General features: G+C 37.9%; 1 protein-coding gene across 1 annotated transcript in view; it reads left to right on the forward strand.

Annotated features, from left to right (window-relative positions):
- Positions 1 to 16,506, forward strand: part of PCLO (piccolo presynaptic cytomatrix protein) — a 376,758-nt gene that overhangs the window by 230,867 nt on the left and 129,385 nt on the right. The window contains exon 9 of the mRNA XM_071215189.1: positions 7,539 to 7,629. Within this exon, the coding sequence (XP_071071290.1) occupies positions 7,539 to 7,629 (91 nt within the window). The remainder of the gene's footprint in view (positions 1 to 7,538; positions 7,630 to 16,506) is intronic.

Raw genomic sequence — 16,506 nt, forward strand, 5'->3', positions numbered from 1 at the left:
AGATGATCATTCTTCTGTAGCTATTTCCTGCTGGTTAGGGCAGTAGACCCTACCTTACAAGGTGTAAAACCCACCTGCTATTCTATCTTAGTTGGAGGAAGATGGATCTGGCATCCTGGGCAAAGCTGAATGAAGTCCCCATATGGTTAACAAGATGTTGCTTCTGGAAGAAATAATTAGAATTTTGAGAATATATGGTCCCACTAAGAGGACACTGGACCACGGAAGTAGAAAAGGCCAGGTGCCTGCAAATTCTGCATTTTCCCAAAGTTGGTGGGAAACAGTATTCTTCTTTCAGTTATTTTATGCTGTTGATTAAGTCTAGAGAGAGATTGCAATAGATTATGGGGTTTGGTATAAATTGCCAACCCCAGTTCCTATGACAGAGTAGAAGAATGAGAAGAGGCATTCCCCTTTTTAGTTAAGCAATAGGAGATGAAAACAGACAAGGTTTTTTTAAACAGGTGTCTGATTTGCCCTCCCCCTAGCAAAAGGCATTTGGGCTAGAATTAGAGGGAACAGCTGACTTTGACACAGACACTACTTAGCCTTTTCTCTTAAAGAGGTAATTCAGCCTGTCCAGTGACCGACATTTGTACATCCTGTCGGGTGCTTCTGGTGAATTGGCACTTTCTTGGGCGGCTGAGTTCACTTGGGATTAGTGCACCAAGCTGGAAATTCCATTAAGTTTAATAGCTGTGGTAGTGAGCAGAACTACAGACTAAGTTTCTTACATTTCAGCTCTAATTGAGAATGAGGCTTTTTTTCTTGCCAAGTTTTGATCAGAACCTTGTTTGCAGGTCTTTGGGTGAGGAAAGGTTGTTTATGTACCATCTCAAAGGGGCTAAGCTGAAGTGGGTCTTAGTCATCTTGTTTGCTGTTTCCCTTCTGGTGGGAAAACACTTAGCCCTGATAGGATGGCATGTGGATCTGCCAGTCCTCTCCAGGTTATAGTGGGACAGGCTCTAGAACAAGGGCTAAGAGGGATACCAAGTTAAGCACATTCATTAACTACTTAGAAAATGGAGTTTACCAGGACTTTTAACATGTTCAATATTTTTCTGCATATGGTTTAGAATATAAAAGATATCACCATAATCATCAGGCATATACTAGAATAGGATACAGTTATAGTACTTAATACTAATTAATGCTCTAATCAATGCATAAGTTTTTCTTTGAGCTGCAATAGATTTAAATTCCATGTTTGCAATATCTTACATATTATCTCTCCATGGGAACAGGCCATAATGCCGATTGTGTTTAAGTTCTACTCACAGTACTCTGGTGATCATTGCTCCACTTGGTATGTTCTTCACACAACCAGCAAGCTGCAGCACCATTGACCCTAGAGAGAAGTTAGGAAAGTGGGCTCCAGTATTCCACTGGCCTGGTGCATAGTCCCCTTCAGCACTGTGAAAAATTGCCAGTCTGGAGGCAATATCCATTGTACATTTGACTATATCAAGCCATCATTGGCTGCTGCAGGAGTTTGAAACTGCAACATAGTCCCTATTGACTTTAGGAGCACAAACAGAGATGTAGTAGATACCTTTTTGTTTTAGGGGTCAGTGACCAACCTAGGTAGTAACTCAAATGGAGAGGCAACCTGCAGTGTATTGAAGGCCATGTTTGAATACACAAGAGAGTTTGACAATGCTGAAGTCTATTTCTTGATTTTTATACACTTTTTAAATATTTCTAATGCAATGTGCAACATATTAAATGAATATGTACTTCTTACTTCTATACTTTTACCATGAAGATGTCATAAGCAGGTATTCTTAGTTACAGTTTCTAGTAAGTTTTTACTTTAAGGTGAGTTGTGTGCCTTTATTTACTAAACTACAAGAATTTTGTTAGTAACAACTTTGCAAAGTTTTTCTGCTTTTCTAGCAATTGCATCAATTCTATTTGTGGCTTATACATTAAATCCACTCATAAGACAGTATTGACATTTAAAGACTCATCTTTATGTTACCTTTCACCATTATCCAGTTTATAACAGTTGAATCCTAAGTCTGATTTCCTAGGCACAAGCAAACTAACAAAATTAAATTGAACACAAAATTCAGCACAGATTAAAAGATAATAGAGAATTTTTTACACTTAGCATTTCTAGGAACTTTTTTATTTTAATTGATGGCCCATGAGGTTTCTTTTTTTCCAGGAGAGGTTCAGTAACTGGTCTGGATCTTGATCTCTATTCACAACTTTTATAGGCACAACCAAGTTTAAACTAATGGAAGTTTGAGTTATATTTCCTCATTTTTTTAAGGAGACACAACATGAGGTTTCTGGGCCTCAGATCTGTCTGTCCCTTTTTCTTACACTGGTTTAGCTGGAATTCAGGGTCCTATATAGGGGCTGCTCTTGGCTATACTGTGGCCATGTAGTCCAGAAGCAGGCAGAATTTCCTGATTCTTGAGAAGGTACTACTATGGGGAGCTGACTGGTGAGCTAGAGACCATGCCCTTTATTCTAGGAAGAATGAAGAAGCACCTTTTAGTCAACTGATCTGGCATCCCAGAGTCCCAGTGTGACTAAAATGTTCACCACTCCATGTAATTTGAAGCTGATGCTCTGTCCCAGCATCCTGAGAATTTCCATATTCAGAGCCTGGGTGCTGGTAGGAGCCAGACCAAAAGACCAGCCAGCCCAGGGGGCTGCCACGGTCAGATGATTCTGGAGAGCAGATCAATGCACCCAAACTGAGTTGGTGGGAGACATTTTGAGCAGTTGTCGCAAATCAAAGCACATGAGACATCTCAGGATATATGACTGCCCTCTGACTGGAAAGTCCCAAGGAATGGGAGCCATCAGAGTTTACTGCTCTGGTTCTTGGCACCCCTGACATTTCAGGGTCTGAGACTGACTGCACCATTATCCAAACAGAAATTCCTGAGTTAAATCTCAGGAAATGTTTGGCTGCTCTCTGAATTGAAGCACCCAAATCTTCAAGTCTTGGAGGACATTCAGAGTTACTTCTCTGGTTTCTGCCACCCTGAGAGTCAGAGACTCTGTCACCAAGAGTTCCCAGGGCCATTCTGGACTTGGAAGACAGATCAAATAGATCAGATGCTCTCCAACCTGAATACTGCTCCCTCCTCAGAGAAGGAACAGAAAGCTTCTTCCTCTTATCCTTCCAGAAGTCTTAGATGCAGTCCTAGTTTATGACTTTACTGCTTTACTAATAGTTTCCCAGTTAGACCAGCCATCAAAAGACCATTAAGTGATTAGAGATCAATTGTTCTAGCTAACAAGCTTTGGGGCCCTGAGGCAATCGCTTCCTTGCTAGCAAAGGCATTTTCCCAGTTTCCCAGGTTCTAAGATATTCCAAAGCATTCTAACACAAACCTGTACAGAAAAATTCCGTAGCAAGAAGTAGGAAGGTAAAACATGAGTAAAGGTTAATTATGCAAATGTATCCTGGTCTGTGACTCCCCTGGGGATGGGAACTCCCACAGAATCCATCTTGGCTCTGCCCACTGCCTTCCCACTTTATCCTCCAGGTAGCTATGTGTGGTCAGATAGGAAGACTGCTTGCAAAGGCATGGACCCACTGGGAGGGGCAAGCCTGCATTCTCCATCACTGCCCTGCAGCCCCTAGGGGAGAGGGCAGGAGAAGATAATGGTCACCAGCCCTGAGGGCAGAGCCGACTGCTGCTAAAAGGGATTGAAAGAGCAGCACAATGAGTTCCTGTCCTGTGCCCCAACCCTCCTGACTGGGGGCAGATCTAACAAGCCTGGGTATGAGGCATGGATGCAGACAATTCCCATGCCACAGACTCTTTGCTCCTTGGATTATATCCTGTGGGGGCTCATAGGCGAACCCATTTAAAATGGAGAACCAAAGGAAGGCATTAAACAGGCTGTAGCCCATGGTTTCACTCACCAATAAGCTCCAGGAGTGGCTTGCCCAATATGTTACCACATGTTTTCTAGGTTCTTGACTATGATGCAGAAAAATTTATTTTTATTTATTTCTCTCCCCTTCTTCCACTCCCCCCTCCCCCAGCTGTGTCCATTCACTGTATGTTCTTCTGTGTTCACTTGCATTCTACTCAGCGGCACTGGGAATCTGTGTCTCTTTTCGTTGCATCATCTTTTTTTTTTTTTTAAGATTTATTTATTTATTTCTCTTCCCTTCCCCCCCCCCACCCCAGTTGTCTGTTCTCCGTGTCTATTTGCTGCGTGTTCTTCTTTGTCCACTTCTGTTGTTGTCAGCGGCATGGGAATCTGTGTTTCTTTTTGTTGCTTCATCTTGTGTCAGCTCTCCATGTGTGTGGTGCCATTCCCCGGCAGGCTGCACTTTCTTTCACGCTGGGCGGCTCTCCTTATGGGGCGCACTCCTTGCGTGTAGGGCTCCCCTATGCAGGGACACCCCTGCGTGGCAGGGCACTTCTCGCGCACATCAGCACTGCGCATGGGCCAGCTGCACGCGGGTCAAGGAGGACCGGGGTTTGAACCACGGACCTCCCTTGTGGTAGACGGACGCCCTAACCACTGGGCCAAGTCTGCTTCCCTTGTTGCATCATCTTGCTGCATCAGCTCTCCATGTGTGCGGCGCCACTCCTGGGTGGGCTGTGCTTTTTTCACATGGGGCAGCTCTCCTTGCAGGGCACACTCTTTGCACGTGGGGCTCCCCTATATGGGGGACACCCCTGCATTGCATGGTATGGCATTCCTTGTGCACGGCAGCACTACACGTGAGCCAGCTCACCACACAGGTCAGGAGGTCCTGGGTACAGAACCCTGGACCTCCTATATGGTGGGTGGATGCACTATCAGTTGAGCCATATCCGCTTCCCCAGAAATGAGTTTCAGGAGCACCTCAGGTGAGTTAGGGCAATAATTTATTCAGGTAGCGAGGGATGAGAAATCAGAGAAAATAACTGATCAAGGGTCCCAGGTGAAGAGGAAGGGGCTGAAAAATGATAAAGCAAGCTGATTTACATGTTATAATTACTCATTATAGATTATAAATGCCCAGGTTTTATTTGCATGGCCCTCATGGCAGAGGAAAAATGACAAGAGCAGGGCACAGAAGGTAGAAACAGGAGTCTAAAGGCAAGAGAGAGCATTCAGGCCTTGCTCCTGCTTTTTGAACCATTAATTATTCCACTCCTTTGCTAAGGGCAGGGGAGGAGTCCCAGTTGTTTACCTTTTGATTGATTACCCCACCCATCAATTCCCCATGAGGGCCCAATGATAAAGTCCTTGAGGAATATCCAGGGCTTCTCCTGGCTTCCAGAGAAAATCCTGTACTGAATGGTAGAATCTTGGGGAGGGTCTTTTAGCAGCCATCTTGGGGCTCTTGATATCCACGTGGACTCTCTGCCAGGTTCCATATCCATCTATTGATTCCCTATCTTACTACCCAGCTTCAATAGCAATCACAATTTGTCAGTTTAGTGTTTGAAATTTAACTGGATCTAAGAAGCTGGTTGTAGACAGTGTCTGAAACTACAGGAGATTTTCTAAGGTAATCTGCAGGCACAATTCATGAAAATGAAATGTTTAACATCCCTTAATCATCACAGTATAAACTAAAATGCAATACTGAGCAGCTAATAAAACTCTGATGAAAGTTTTAGGAAACCTGACTACTCTTCTAGACTATACACGACATGTTCTATGAGACTAAATCAACTCCTCAGTCTGGAGATTTGGAAGAAATAAGACCAAAAGGCAAAACTGCATTTTATTAGATTACTTTTGACCAAGTGGTAAAATGACTTTTAAAAATCATTGTTAACTCTACATGAAATTAGAAGATATTTGAAATAAATGAAACAGTTTCCAGCAATTTCAATGAATTAATAACAGTACCAAAGTAAAATTTAGTTATATCTAGGAGTTATAGAATTCCCATGTATGCAGTTTAATTTTTAACCTAAATAAAGACCTTTAAATATACTTTAGGGGAGAGAGGGAGGAACAGAGGAGAGAAGAGGAACATAGAAGAGGAGAAAAGATGGATAGAGGGAAAGTAGTAGGGCAGAAGGAGGGGAGGTAGAAAAGAGGGCAGACGGAGAGAACCTCAGGCAAGAGGCAGCTGGAGAAAGAATGAAAATGTAAATTCTTTTTGTTACAAAGATAAATAATGTTTTCAGTGGATTGCATGTTTAGTTTTAGTATGAATTATCTGGACTGACTGATTATACTGCCCTTAATATTTTTATAATCCTGCAAGCAAAATTTTGGTATTACTATGAAGTATTAATATGATATTCCTGTAATTAATAGATTTTTACTGTTGTTTGGAGACTGTTCTATATTAATCAGAGGCCTGCTTACACTTATTCTTTCCTAAAGAATAAAAGAGAAAAGCTGTAATTTTAGCTTTTATTTTTTAAGATATGTATTTGAGTTTTGCTATCCACAGTTCTACAGTTTTATAGCTGGATTTACTAAGGCACATAAGGTCTACACCAGGGTTTCCAAGGAACAATCCTTCACAAATTTACATCTCTTTGATTCCAAATTCTGTTTAACATTTTGGTTTAGTAATACCCATTTCTTAAACATATTCTAAAATATAGTTTGAAAGGTCTTTACAAAACCTTAATTTGTAATTTAAATGAAAAAAATTTCTTCAGCAATAGATACAAGGTACCACACTATTAAAATTCTGTTAATATAGATCCAAATAAATATTGTACTATTTCTATCTTTCATTATTTCACAAATATATTTTGAAGGCATTGCTCCATTGAATATAAATCACAAGTTTTCATTCTCTAATTTACTTTTGTTTCTGAAAACTCATTTCACCAGGTGGAAACAGAGATAATGTGGTCCATTGTATTCTCATGTTAAAGTCTCAATAATGAGAATTGAAAGCATAGACTTGCAACAATACCTTCAAGTGTTGTTTCTTCTACCCTGAGGAATGTCTACAGCAAATGTGAAATAACGCCATCAATAACACAACCTTTGAGTACAAAGAAGGCTTTGAAAAGTGTTAGCATGCTCAAAGACAGTTATTTACTCAGAATTAGTCCAGCAACCATTGTACATTGAAACTCCTATTGGATGTACTCTGCAAAACTACAATTCCAAAATAAAACCAAAGCAATGTAAACATGGGGCAATCCAATGACTGAGATGGAGGGAATGAAGCTCTTCCCTGGTTTATCTCCCTTAGCGCCACCTATTGCTGAAAATTTTTAAATGCCTTTTCATTTCTAGCTATTACAGAGCAAAGTCAGCACAGTCTCTATCCACTGTTATCAGTATCGTCTATCTACTATTGTAGTGACAGAAGTAATTTAGAACCTGTTGCTACCCTCATTATCTTCCCAAACATATCAAATTCGTTTGCAAGAGCAATCAGTTATAATTACAAAGACCATAATGAACTGTGAAACCTGTTATATTATATAGTATAAGATGCTCATATTGTTATCATCTGAGAATCTCTAATATATTTTAATTGATTTAATCAAAGGGCATTTAAGGAAGCTAGTCAATTCTCTGTATTGCCTTTTAAGTCTTTAATGTTGATGTTTCACCTTATTACATGTATATCTTAGATTCTACAGATGAATGGGAAGACTGTGCACTACATCTTTCCTCATGCAAGGATAAAAATAACCCGAGACTCTAAGGATCACACAGTTTCAGGTAAAGCAAATCAAATAATTCACTCCTTTTTATTTTAATGTTAAATTAGATATGTATTTGCATTTCAGTTTCAGAGACTCTTTGAATTATAAAAACACCAGTTTTGATATCAAAATTGTATTTTAGAAGATGTCAAAAATAAGAAGGCTATAATTAGAACCTAAAAAATGCTAATGATGTGATCACTAATATGAAAAGTTACTAAATGGAGTTTATTTAGATCATTCTTCTTTAATTTAAATTCCTTGTTAAATGTTATTAAATGCAATATTGCATGGGATGCAATATTTCATAATCATTCCTCTATGAAGAAATATACCACTGTTTTTAGCACTATAAAGCATTCTTATCAAGGAATCAAGAAAATCTTGTATTCTTTTAAGTAATAAATTTCTCTATACTTACTCAATTTAAACACTACCAATTATGTTGAGTTTTTGTTTGCTTGCTAGCTGGCTTGTTTCTTTTGTAAACAAAGGCTGGTGATGGAATTTTTCACTTTTTATTTTCAAATAATTTTAGACTCCCAGAAAACATGCAAAAATGATAGTTCTAAGGTCCACACTTCAGCCACTTTTCCCTAATAATATTTTGTATCAGCACAAGTAAAGTGATCAAAGCCAGGAAATTAACATTGATATAATACTATTAACAAATCTGCAGAACTTATTCAAGTTTTGCATTTTCTCACTATTTGTTTTTATTTTGTCCTTTTCTGGTCCAAAATCCATTCAGATCTCAAATTGCATTTACTTGTCATTACTCATTAATGTTCTCCAATCTAATAGTTCTTCAGTCTTCCTTTGTCTTTTTGTGACCCTGCCGATTTTGAAAGGTAATGTCATTTTTTTTCTTTAAGCTTTATATTTTGAAATAATTGAAAATTTATAGCACAGTTGCAAAAGTAATACAAACCCTATGCAGATAATTCCAGCATGTTACCATTCCCTGACCCTCAGATAACCAGGTCCAACAATTTTAACATTTTGTCACATTTACCATAATTTCTTTCTTCTTTCTTTCCTTTCCCTTTCCTTTCCCTTATCTTTCTATCCACTTGCCTATCAATTTTTCTACTAATTATCTGAACATTTGAGAGTAGGTTGTATATATCATGTCCTCTGAACACAATGCTCCCAAGTACAATTCCCAAGACCAAGGATATTCACTTATGTAACCACCTTAAGTGCAGTTATTAAGATCATGAAATGTAACATAGATATAAAGCTTACAGTTTCTATTACAATTTTTTCATGTGTCTCAATAATGTCCTTTTTAGCCTTTTATCCTCCCTGGTTAAATCCTACCCATGATCCCATATTGCATTTAATTGCCATTGTCTCTTTAGTTGCTCTTTTTCTTTCTTTTTTTTTTTTTTTTTTTGGTAATTTGTTGTGGGAATATATAATATATACAGCATGCACATTTCCATCTTAATAATTCCCAGTCATACCGTTCAGTAGGATTTATCATGTTCACAATGTTGTAGTATCCTCACAATCAACCATTACTAGAGTTTTTCCATCACTCCAACCAGAAGCCCTATACCATTTAATTATTAAATTCCCATTCCCCCTGGTTCTCACCCCTGGTAAATTGTACTCAGATTTATGCCTCTGTGGGCTTGCATGTTTTCCAGTATTTTCTTTGTGGTTTCCATGGGGCTGTAGTTTGACACCCTAAATGTATAATAATCTCATTTGGTTTGATACCAACTTAACTTCAATAGCATACATAAACTGTGTTCCTAAACCCCTCTGTTTCCCTAACTTTATGTATTTCTTGTCAATAATTATATATTTATACATTATCAGTAAAAACAATTGATTTGTCATTAGATTTTATGAACTTGCCTTTTAGGTTCTATAAGAAGTAAAAAGTGGAGTAACAAACTAGTAATACCCTAGAACTGGCATTTATCTTTACCCATGTTCTTACCCTCACCAAAGGTCTTTATTTCTTCATGCACCTTCTAAGTCTATTCTCTTTTTCTTTCAACCTGCAGAATTCTCATTAGCATTTCATGTAAGGCTGGTCTAAAGAAGACAAACATCCTCAGCTTTTGTATATCTGGGAATGTCATAATAGCTCCCTCATTTTTTGACAGACATGCTAATGGTATCCACAATGGTATATTGGTGTCATTGATGGTGTTTCATAGGTTTTGCAGGCTCTGTTCACTTTTTTTCATTCTTTCTTCTTTCTGACTTCAGAATGGATGATTTCAATGATCTCATCTTCATGTTCACTGATTCTTTCTTCTCCCACCTCCAATTTGCTGTTGAACCCCTCTAGAGAATTTTTAATTTCTTTTACTGTAGCTTTAGCTCTGTTTGATTCATTTTCATAATTTCTGTCTCATTATTGAAGTTCTTATTGTGTTCATCTAACATTTTCCTAATGTGCTTTAGCTCTTGCCAATGTTTTCTTTACCTCTTCCAGAATATTTAGGACCAATTTTTTAAAATCTTTGTTTGAAATATCCTAACTCTTATCCTTCTCATTGATGGCTTCTAATGCTTTAATCTTATCCTTTACTTCAGCCATTGCTTCCTGTTTTTTTCTGTATGTTTTGTAACCTTTTCTTGAGACCTGGACTTTTTGATATTTTTATTTATTTTCTGGAATTTAGACTCTGACACATCTATTTCTTAAGCTTGTATCACATAATGTTATCACTAACATTTCCTTGACTACTAGGAGATAACAACAAAACAACAACAAAACTTGAAGGAAAAAAAGAGAACACCTTTCCTAGTCTTTACACATTTGCCTATGTTAATGCTTCCCTTTAGAGTTTAGTCATACAATGCATCTAGAGAATAACTCAAGACCAAAGCAGAGTCCTCTCCTTTTTTTTTTTTAAGATTTATGTATTTATTTGTTTCTCTCCCCTCTCCCCCCCCATCCTGGTTGACTGTTCTGTGTCTATTTGCTGCATCTTCTTTGTCCGCTTCTGTTGTTGTCAGTGGCACGGGAAACTATGTTTCTTTTTGTTGCATCATCTTGCTGCATCAGCTCTCCGCATGTGTGGCACCATTCCTGGGAGGGCTGCACCTTCTTTCATGCTGGGTGGCTCTCCTTATGAGGCACACTCCCTGTGCATGGGGCTGCCCTATGTGGGGGACACCCCTGCGTGGCACGGCACTCCCTGCGTGCATCAGCACTGCACATGGGCCAGCTCCACATGGGTCAAGGAGGCCCAGGGCTTGAACCGTGGACCTCCCATGTGGTAGATGGACGCCCTAGCCACTGGGCCAAGTCTGCCACCCTCCTCTCTCTTCTCATCCATTCTTTCTGCATGTGTGTGTTTTTCTAGGCATATGTGCATGAGCCTAGGATTTCCACTGCTTACATGGATCTGAATGTCCCCTTTTCCCTAGGAAACAGTGTTTCTATGATCCTGGCACCACACAATATGTGCAGTATGTTGCACAGCCAGCAAACTTTTGCCCCAGGCAGCTGAGATTTGGCTGTTCTCCTACAACATGCACAGCAAGTTCCGGCATGGTGAACCAGTGATTAGTGTCCTGGTTCAATCTTTCAGGTTGTCACAAGAGAGATTGTCACAAACATACATGTTCCCACTATGTGCAAGAGGGTTACTCTGCTTCCTATGGAAACATGGCAAGGGACCCACAGTGCAACTGGAGGCTGGCTCCACACCAAGTCAGTGAAGGGTAGAAGAAGTGCCAGTAAGGGCATGAGGAGATCTTACCATTTTTAAGTTACCTTTTTATCCATTTGGCATTTTCCCTGTTACTTCAATCCTTTAGCTTTTTTCTGGAGCTTTGAGAAAGATGTTTGCCATTTCTTGCTGATTGTTCAAAGTTTTGATGGGGGAATGGAGCTCTGGAGGTTCTCACTCCACCATGTTCACTGGGGCTAAGCCAGATAATAGAAGTTTTATATTACAAATTTTAGAATCCATTATTTATAACTGTGAGATGAAATATAAATTTCATCATAATGAATTTTCCAAAGATAACATGTTCTTCCTCAAGTGTATTCTTTGTGTTACATAGACATCAAATATATCAATAGGAAAAACTCATATGTCTTTGTATAGGTAAATATATAGGCAGTAGATTTAAAATTCCATATGTGTTGGACTTTTATTCAAACACTGATATAACAGAGAATAAAAGGAGTAGTTTTTCCAGTGTTCCTGTTATCATTCATTTCAAATTTTAGAATATGGAGCATGTGGATGTACAATAGAATTTGCTTTGAGCTATTTTCCTTTCTTTATCTTCATAGAAAATTAACTATTTAGGAGTCTAATATTGTTTTCTTTTTAAGATTGGGTAATTTTTCTCTTACCAGAGAGAGAAAATTCAACCTTTCAAAGTTTATTGCAATTCACATTGAATTTTAAAAACTGGTGAATATTCCAAGAGTGAATCTTAAAATCAAGGTTTTACTTTATTTTTTTAACTAATTGCTTGCTATGAATTATTGCAGTTCCCACCAGCTTATAAAGTAAACAATGAAATACATTCTAACAATGCTAAAATTATTCTGTTTTATCAGAAAGTACAATAGAAATCTACAATAATCATTTCTATTAAATCATCAGGATCCTTTATCAATGTTTTCTAGTTATATTATTATTATTATAGTATTTTAATGGAATGATCCCCTCAAAGGTATCTATCTTTTGCAACTGATTATTTTTATTGCTATTCTTTTACTGCAACAAGAAAAAAATTTTAAAGTGTAAGCATATTGGAAATAAGCCATTTTGACTTCTTATTCTAAATAGTATAGTCTCAAAATGATTCAACATACCCTATATATACATTTTGCAGAATAAGGAAAGAGGATTACTGTTTTGAACAATAAAATTGCTGTCATTAGGGTACATTATCTCTATACATGTCCATCTTTCTTTTGATAACTATCTAAAATAATAAAAATTTACCTTGCATTAATTACTACTGAATAACATTGTCTTAAGAAAAGATATTCCCATACTAAATTTTTCAAATAAACCTTTATTACTTTGAATTGTTTAAAATACAGATATATGCAAGTCCTATACAGCAATAACTATCCTTGAGAAATAGTAGTTCCAATGTCATTTACTGTCCAAGCAAAAACCTAGTTTGGTTGACTTACATATTTGGTAATAGTAAGGATTTTTTTTTGTTATTGTTAATTATGATTAAGATATTTTTAGTGTATTTCTAAGTGTGTTTAATTGAGAGTGTATCTTTTAGAAATATATCCTGAAATATTTGTAGATGAGACATCTTATCTGGGATTTACTTCAAAATTATCTAAGTAGATAGAATGGGAGGTAGTATAACTGAAACAGACTTGACCATCGTTTGATAATTATTGGAGCTGAGAGAATAACTATTTTGGGTTTATCGTAGTCTTGTCACTACTTTTTTATATGTATGAAATTTTCCGTAATTTTTAATTCCCATATGTTTCTCATGCCATATCTTCACTAATAGTGTAAAGGTTATCTACGCTAATAATTTAAATGCTTTTGTAAAATAGATAAAAATGTAAGGAAGGAGTTGAGAATAAAATAGTGTGTCTGCTCTCCCGAACAGAGTGGAAAATGGGCATTAACCAATATTCATCGTGGTTATATAAATTCCTTGAAAGTATAAATACTATACATCTTTTATAAAACTTTCATGGGTCTATTATCTGGATGTAGCATTAAAAATAGTTATATAATAATTATATAAAACAAGCACACCTCACAAAATGAAAGAAGAGGGAAGCAGCTGTGGCTCAATCAGTTGGGTTCCCGTTTACTACCAAGGTGATGCAACAAAAAGGGAGACAAGTGAAAACATAGAAGAGCATGCAGTGAATGGACCCAGAGAGCAGACAGCAAATAAGCTGCAAGGGGGGGGGGGGGGGCGTGGGATAAATAAAAATAAATTCAGACACACAGAAGAATGTACAGTGAATGGAGACAGAGAGCAGGCAGCAAGCAAGCCCAGGGCGGGATGGGCAGGGGGGAGGGAATAAAAAAAATGAAAGAAGAAATTTTATTTTTATTTTTTGGAAACAAAAAGCATTTCGATATTGATTTAGGAATAAAAAGTGGTTATTTATCTTTTTCCCCCATGTGATTCTCCAAGTGTGGGCAGGGGAACCCTCATGGGCCCTGAGATTCTTTCAGAGAACCTACAAAGTAAAATCTATTTTTATAATAATGCTAAGATATCTTTTGCCTCTTTCACTTTGATTCTCTGGTGAATATACAGTAGAGCTTTTCAGAGACTACGTCATGTATGACATCACAACAGATGACATTCAGAATCAGATATAAGAATTCAGTTGTCCTACAGTAAACCCAATATCAAACAAATATGCAAAAATGTAAAACAATGCTATCTTCCTCATTCCTTTTTTTTTTTGTAAAATACAGTTATATTTATAAAATATGTGATTTATGTGAACATGCTGTGGTAGATTGAATTATGTACCCCAATTTAGATATATTCTTAATCTTAATTGCATTTCTGTGGATGTGAACTCATTATAAATAGGATCTCTTAAAGATGTTATTTAAATTAATATGTGTCCCAACTGAGAGGTTGGGTCTCAATCTGTATTATTGGTGGTCTTAAAAAGTCAAAGAATCTGGAAGGCAGGGTCAGAAAAAGTCATAAGTTGGGTCCTGAAGCAGGAAATCAATGGAACCCGGAAGAGAAAGGAAAGGACATTGCGATGTGATGGGAGGCAGGAATGCAAGCCAGGAAACCTGAGTATCACTGGCAACCAGCACTGAACATTACAGACTTTGGAGAAGGCATTTCCTTGCTGACACCTAGATTTTAGACTTCCCCTTGCCTCAAAACAGTGAGCCAATAAATCCCGCCCCTCCCCCCCCTTTTTATAAGCCAGTACATTGAATGGTATTTGTCGTAGTAACCTGGAAAATAAAATAGTATTTGGTATGAGGAAGTGGGGTGCTGCTATTACAGATATCTAAAAATGTTGAAATGGGTTTGGAATTGGCTGATAGGTAGAGGCTGGAACAATGTTGAAGGTGCTTTACATAAAAAGTCTAGTTTGCTTCAAAGAGCCTATTGGTAGAAATATGAACATTAAAGATACTTCTGGTTATGCCTTAAAAAGGAATTATGAATGTGTTATTGGAAGCTGGAAAAAAGGTGATCCTTGTTATAAAGTAGCAGAGAATTTGACAAAATTATGTTCTGATGTCAAATGAAAGGCAGAACTAGTAAGCAATAAACTTTAATATTTAGCTGAGAAGATATGTAAGCTAAGTGTTTATGATGCAGCCTGCTTTCTCCTTGATGCTTATAGTAAAATGAGAGAGGAAAGAATTTAACTGAGGATAGAGCTGTTAAGCACAATGAAACCAGCAATTGATGATTTGCAAAATTCTCAGCCTATCCAGATTGTATGCTCTGAAACCAGGTCCAGAAGCAGCTCTATTTGGGGCCTTCCCTGATAGAGCTTCTGGAAAGTGAGTTGCCACAGGACTTCATGTTCAGTTAAACCCTGAACAACCTTTTTTGCTAAGGAGGGTATAGCAGAATGTGGATACAGTCAGCCATTTCAGAGGAAGTCAGGATTAGAATTGCAGTTATCCAGGTAGGACATGCAGAAAGTCCTTTTGTCTGATGGTTTGAAACCCCTTGATCTGCACACAGTGCTGATAAGATTTTTGAGAAATTTGTATAAACAGAAGCACCAGCAGTCTGGACTGAAAGGTACAAAGAATTGAAAGAAGAATGACTTTAAGAGCAGAACCATGGAGCTGAGGTCTGCACTGAAAAGATCTCTTCTGGTCAAAAGAGAGGTTACATGTGTGGAAAGGGCAGGTGTGTAGTTCAGTCACCACCCTAAAGCTTGGAGAGAATGGGGTTCTATTCCCAGGTGTTTAGGGAGAATTTGTTCACCACTCCAAACCATGTTGAGTGGGGCCATTTTCAGACACAGATAAACTGCAACTGTGTGATTGGAGAGGGTGGGGCCTACCTCCAAGTATTCTGGGAGATTGTGACCACTGACAAGAGCTGAAAAAGGATGGGGCTAGCACTCCAGCAGGCCCAGAGGATACAGTATTGCTCTACAGATGACTCTCAGACCTTGAGATATGGGGTTTGCTCTGTTAGATTCTGGACTTATTTGGAACCACAGACCCCTGTCATGTTTCTAATTTCTCCCTTCTGGAATGGGAATTCTGTCATATGCCTGGCCCACCATTGCATTTTGGAACCAAATAACTTTTCTCTAGGTTTCACAAGTTCATCAGATGGAGAAGAATTTTGTCACAAGGTCAACCACACCTATAACTGATGGACTTAGAATTGTTAATGAAATAACTTAAGGTTTTTGAGATATTGAGATTGAGTGAATGTATTTTCCAAGTGGGAAGAACATGTCTTTTGGGAGTACAGTGGGAGGACAGTGGTAGATCGAATTTTATACTCCAATTTAGACATGTTCTTAATATTAATTAAGGTGTGACACAACTAAATGAGGTTAGGTCTAAATCCAGACTACTGGAGGCCTTATAAAGGGAAAGAAAGTCAGAAAAAGCTATGGATAGGATCCAGAAGCGAGAAGTTAACAGAAACTAGAAGATGAAGGAGAGGACACCTCCATGTGATGAGAGGCAGGAATACAAGCTAACAAACCCAGAATATTATAGACTCTGGGGAAAAAGCATCACTTTGATAATACCTCAGTGTTGGATTTCTCTTAACCTCCAAACCATGAGCCGATAAATTCCTATTTAAGCCAACCCATAGGTGGTATTTTTATAGTAGTCTGGTAAACTAAAACACATGGAATGGGTTTATTATTGTTACTTTTAAAATTCATTAATGATTTTTTTTTGCTTCTCAGTTTTAACTTCTAATAGAGAAA

Source organism: Dasypus novemcinctus, chromosome 5 (genome assembly GCF_030445035.2).
Source record: "Dasypus novemcinctus isolate mDasNov1 chromosome 5, mDasNov1.1.hap2, whole genome shotgun sequence".
NCBI classification, from domain to species: Eukaryota; Metazoa; Chordata; class Mammalia; order Cingulata; family Dasypodidae; genus Dasypus; species Dasypus novemcinctus.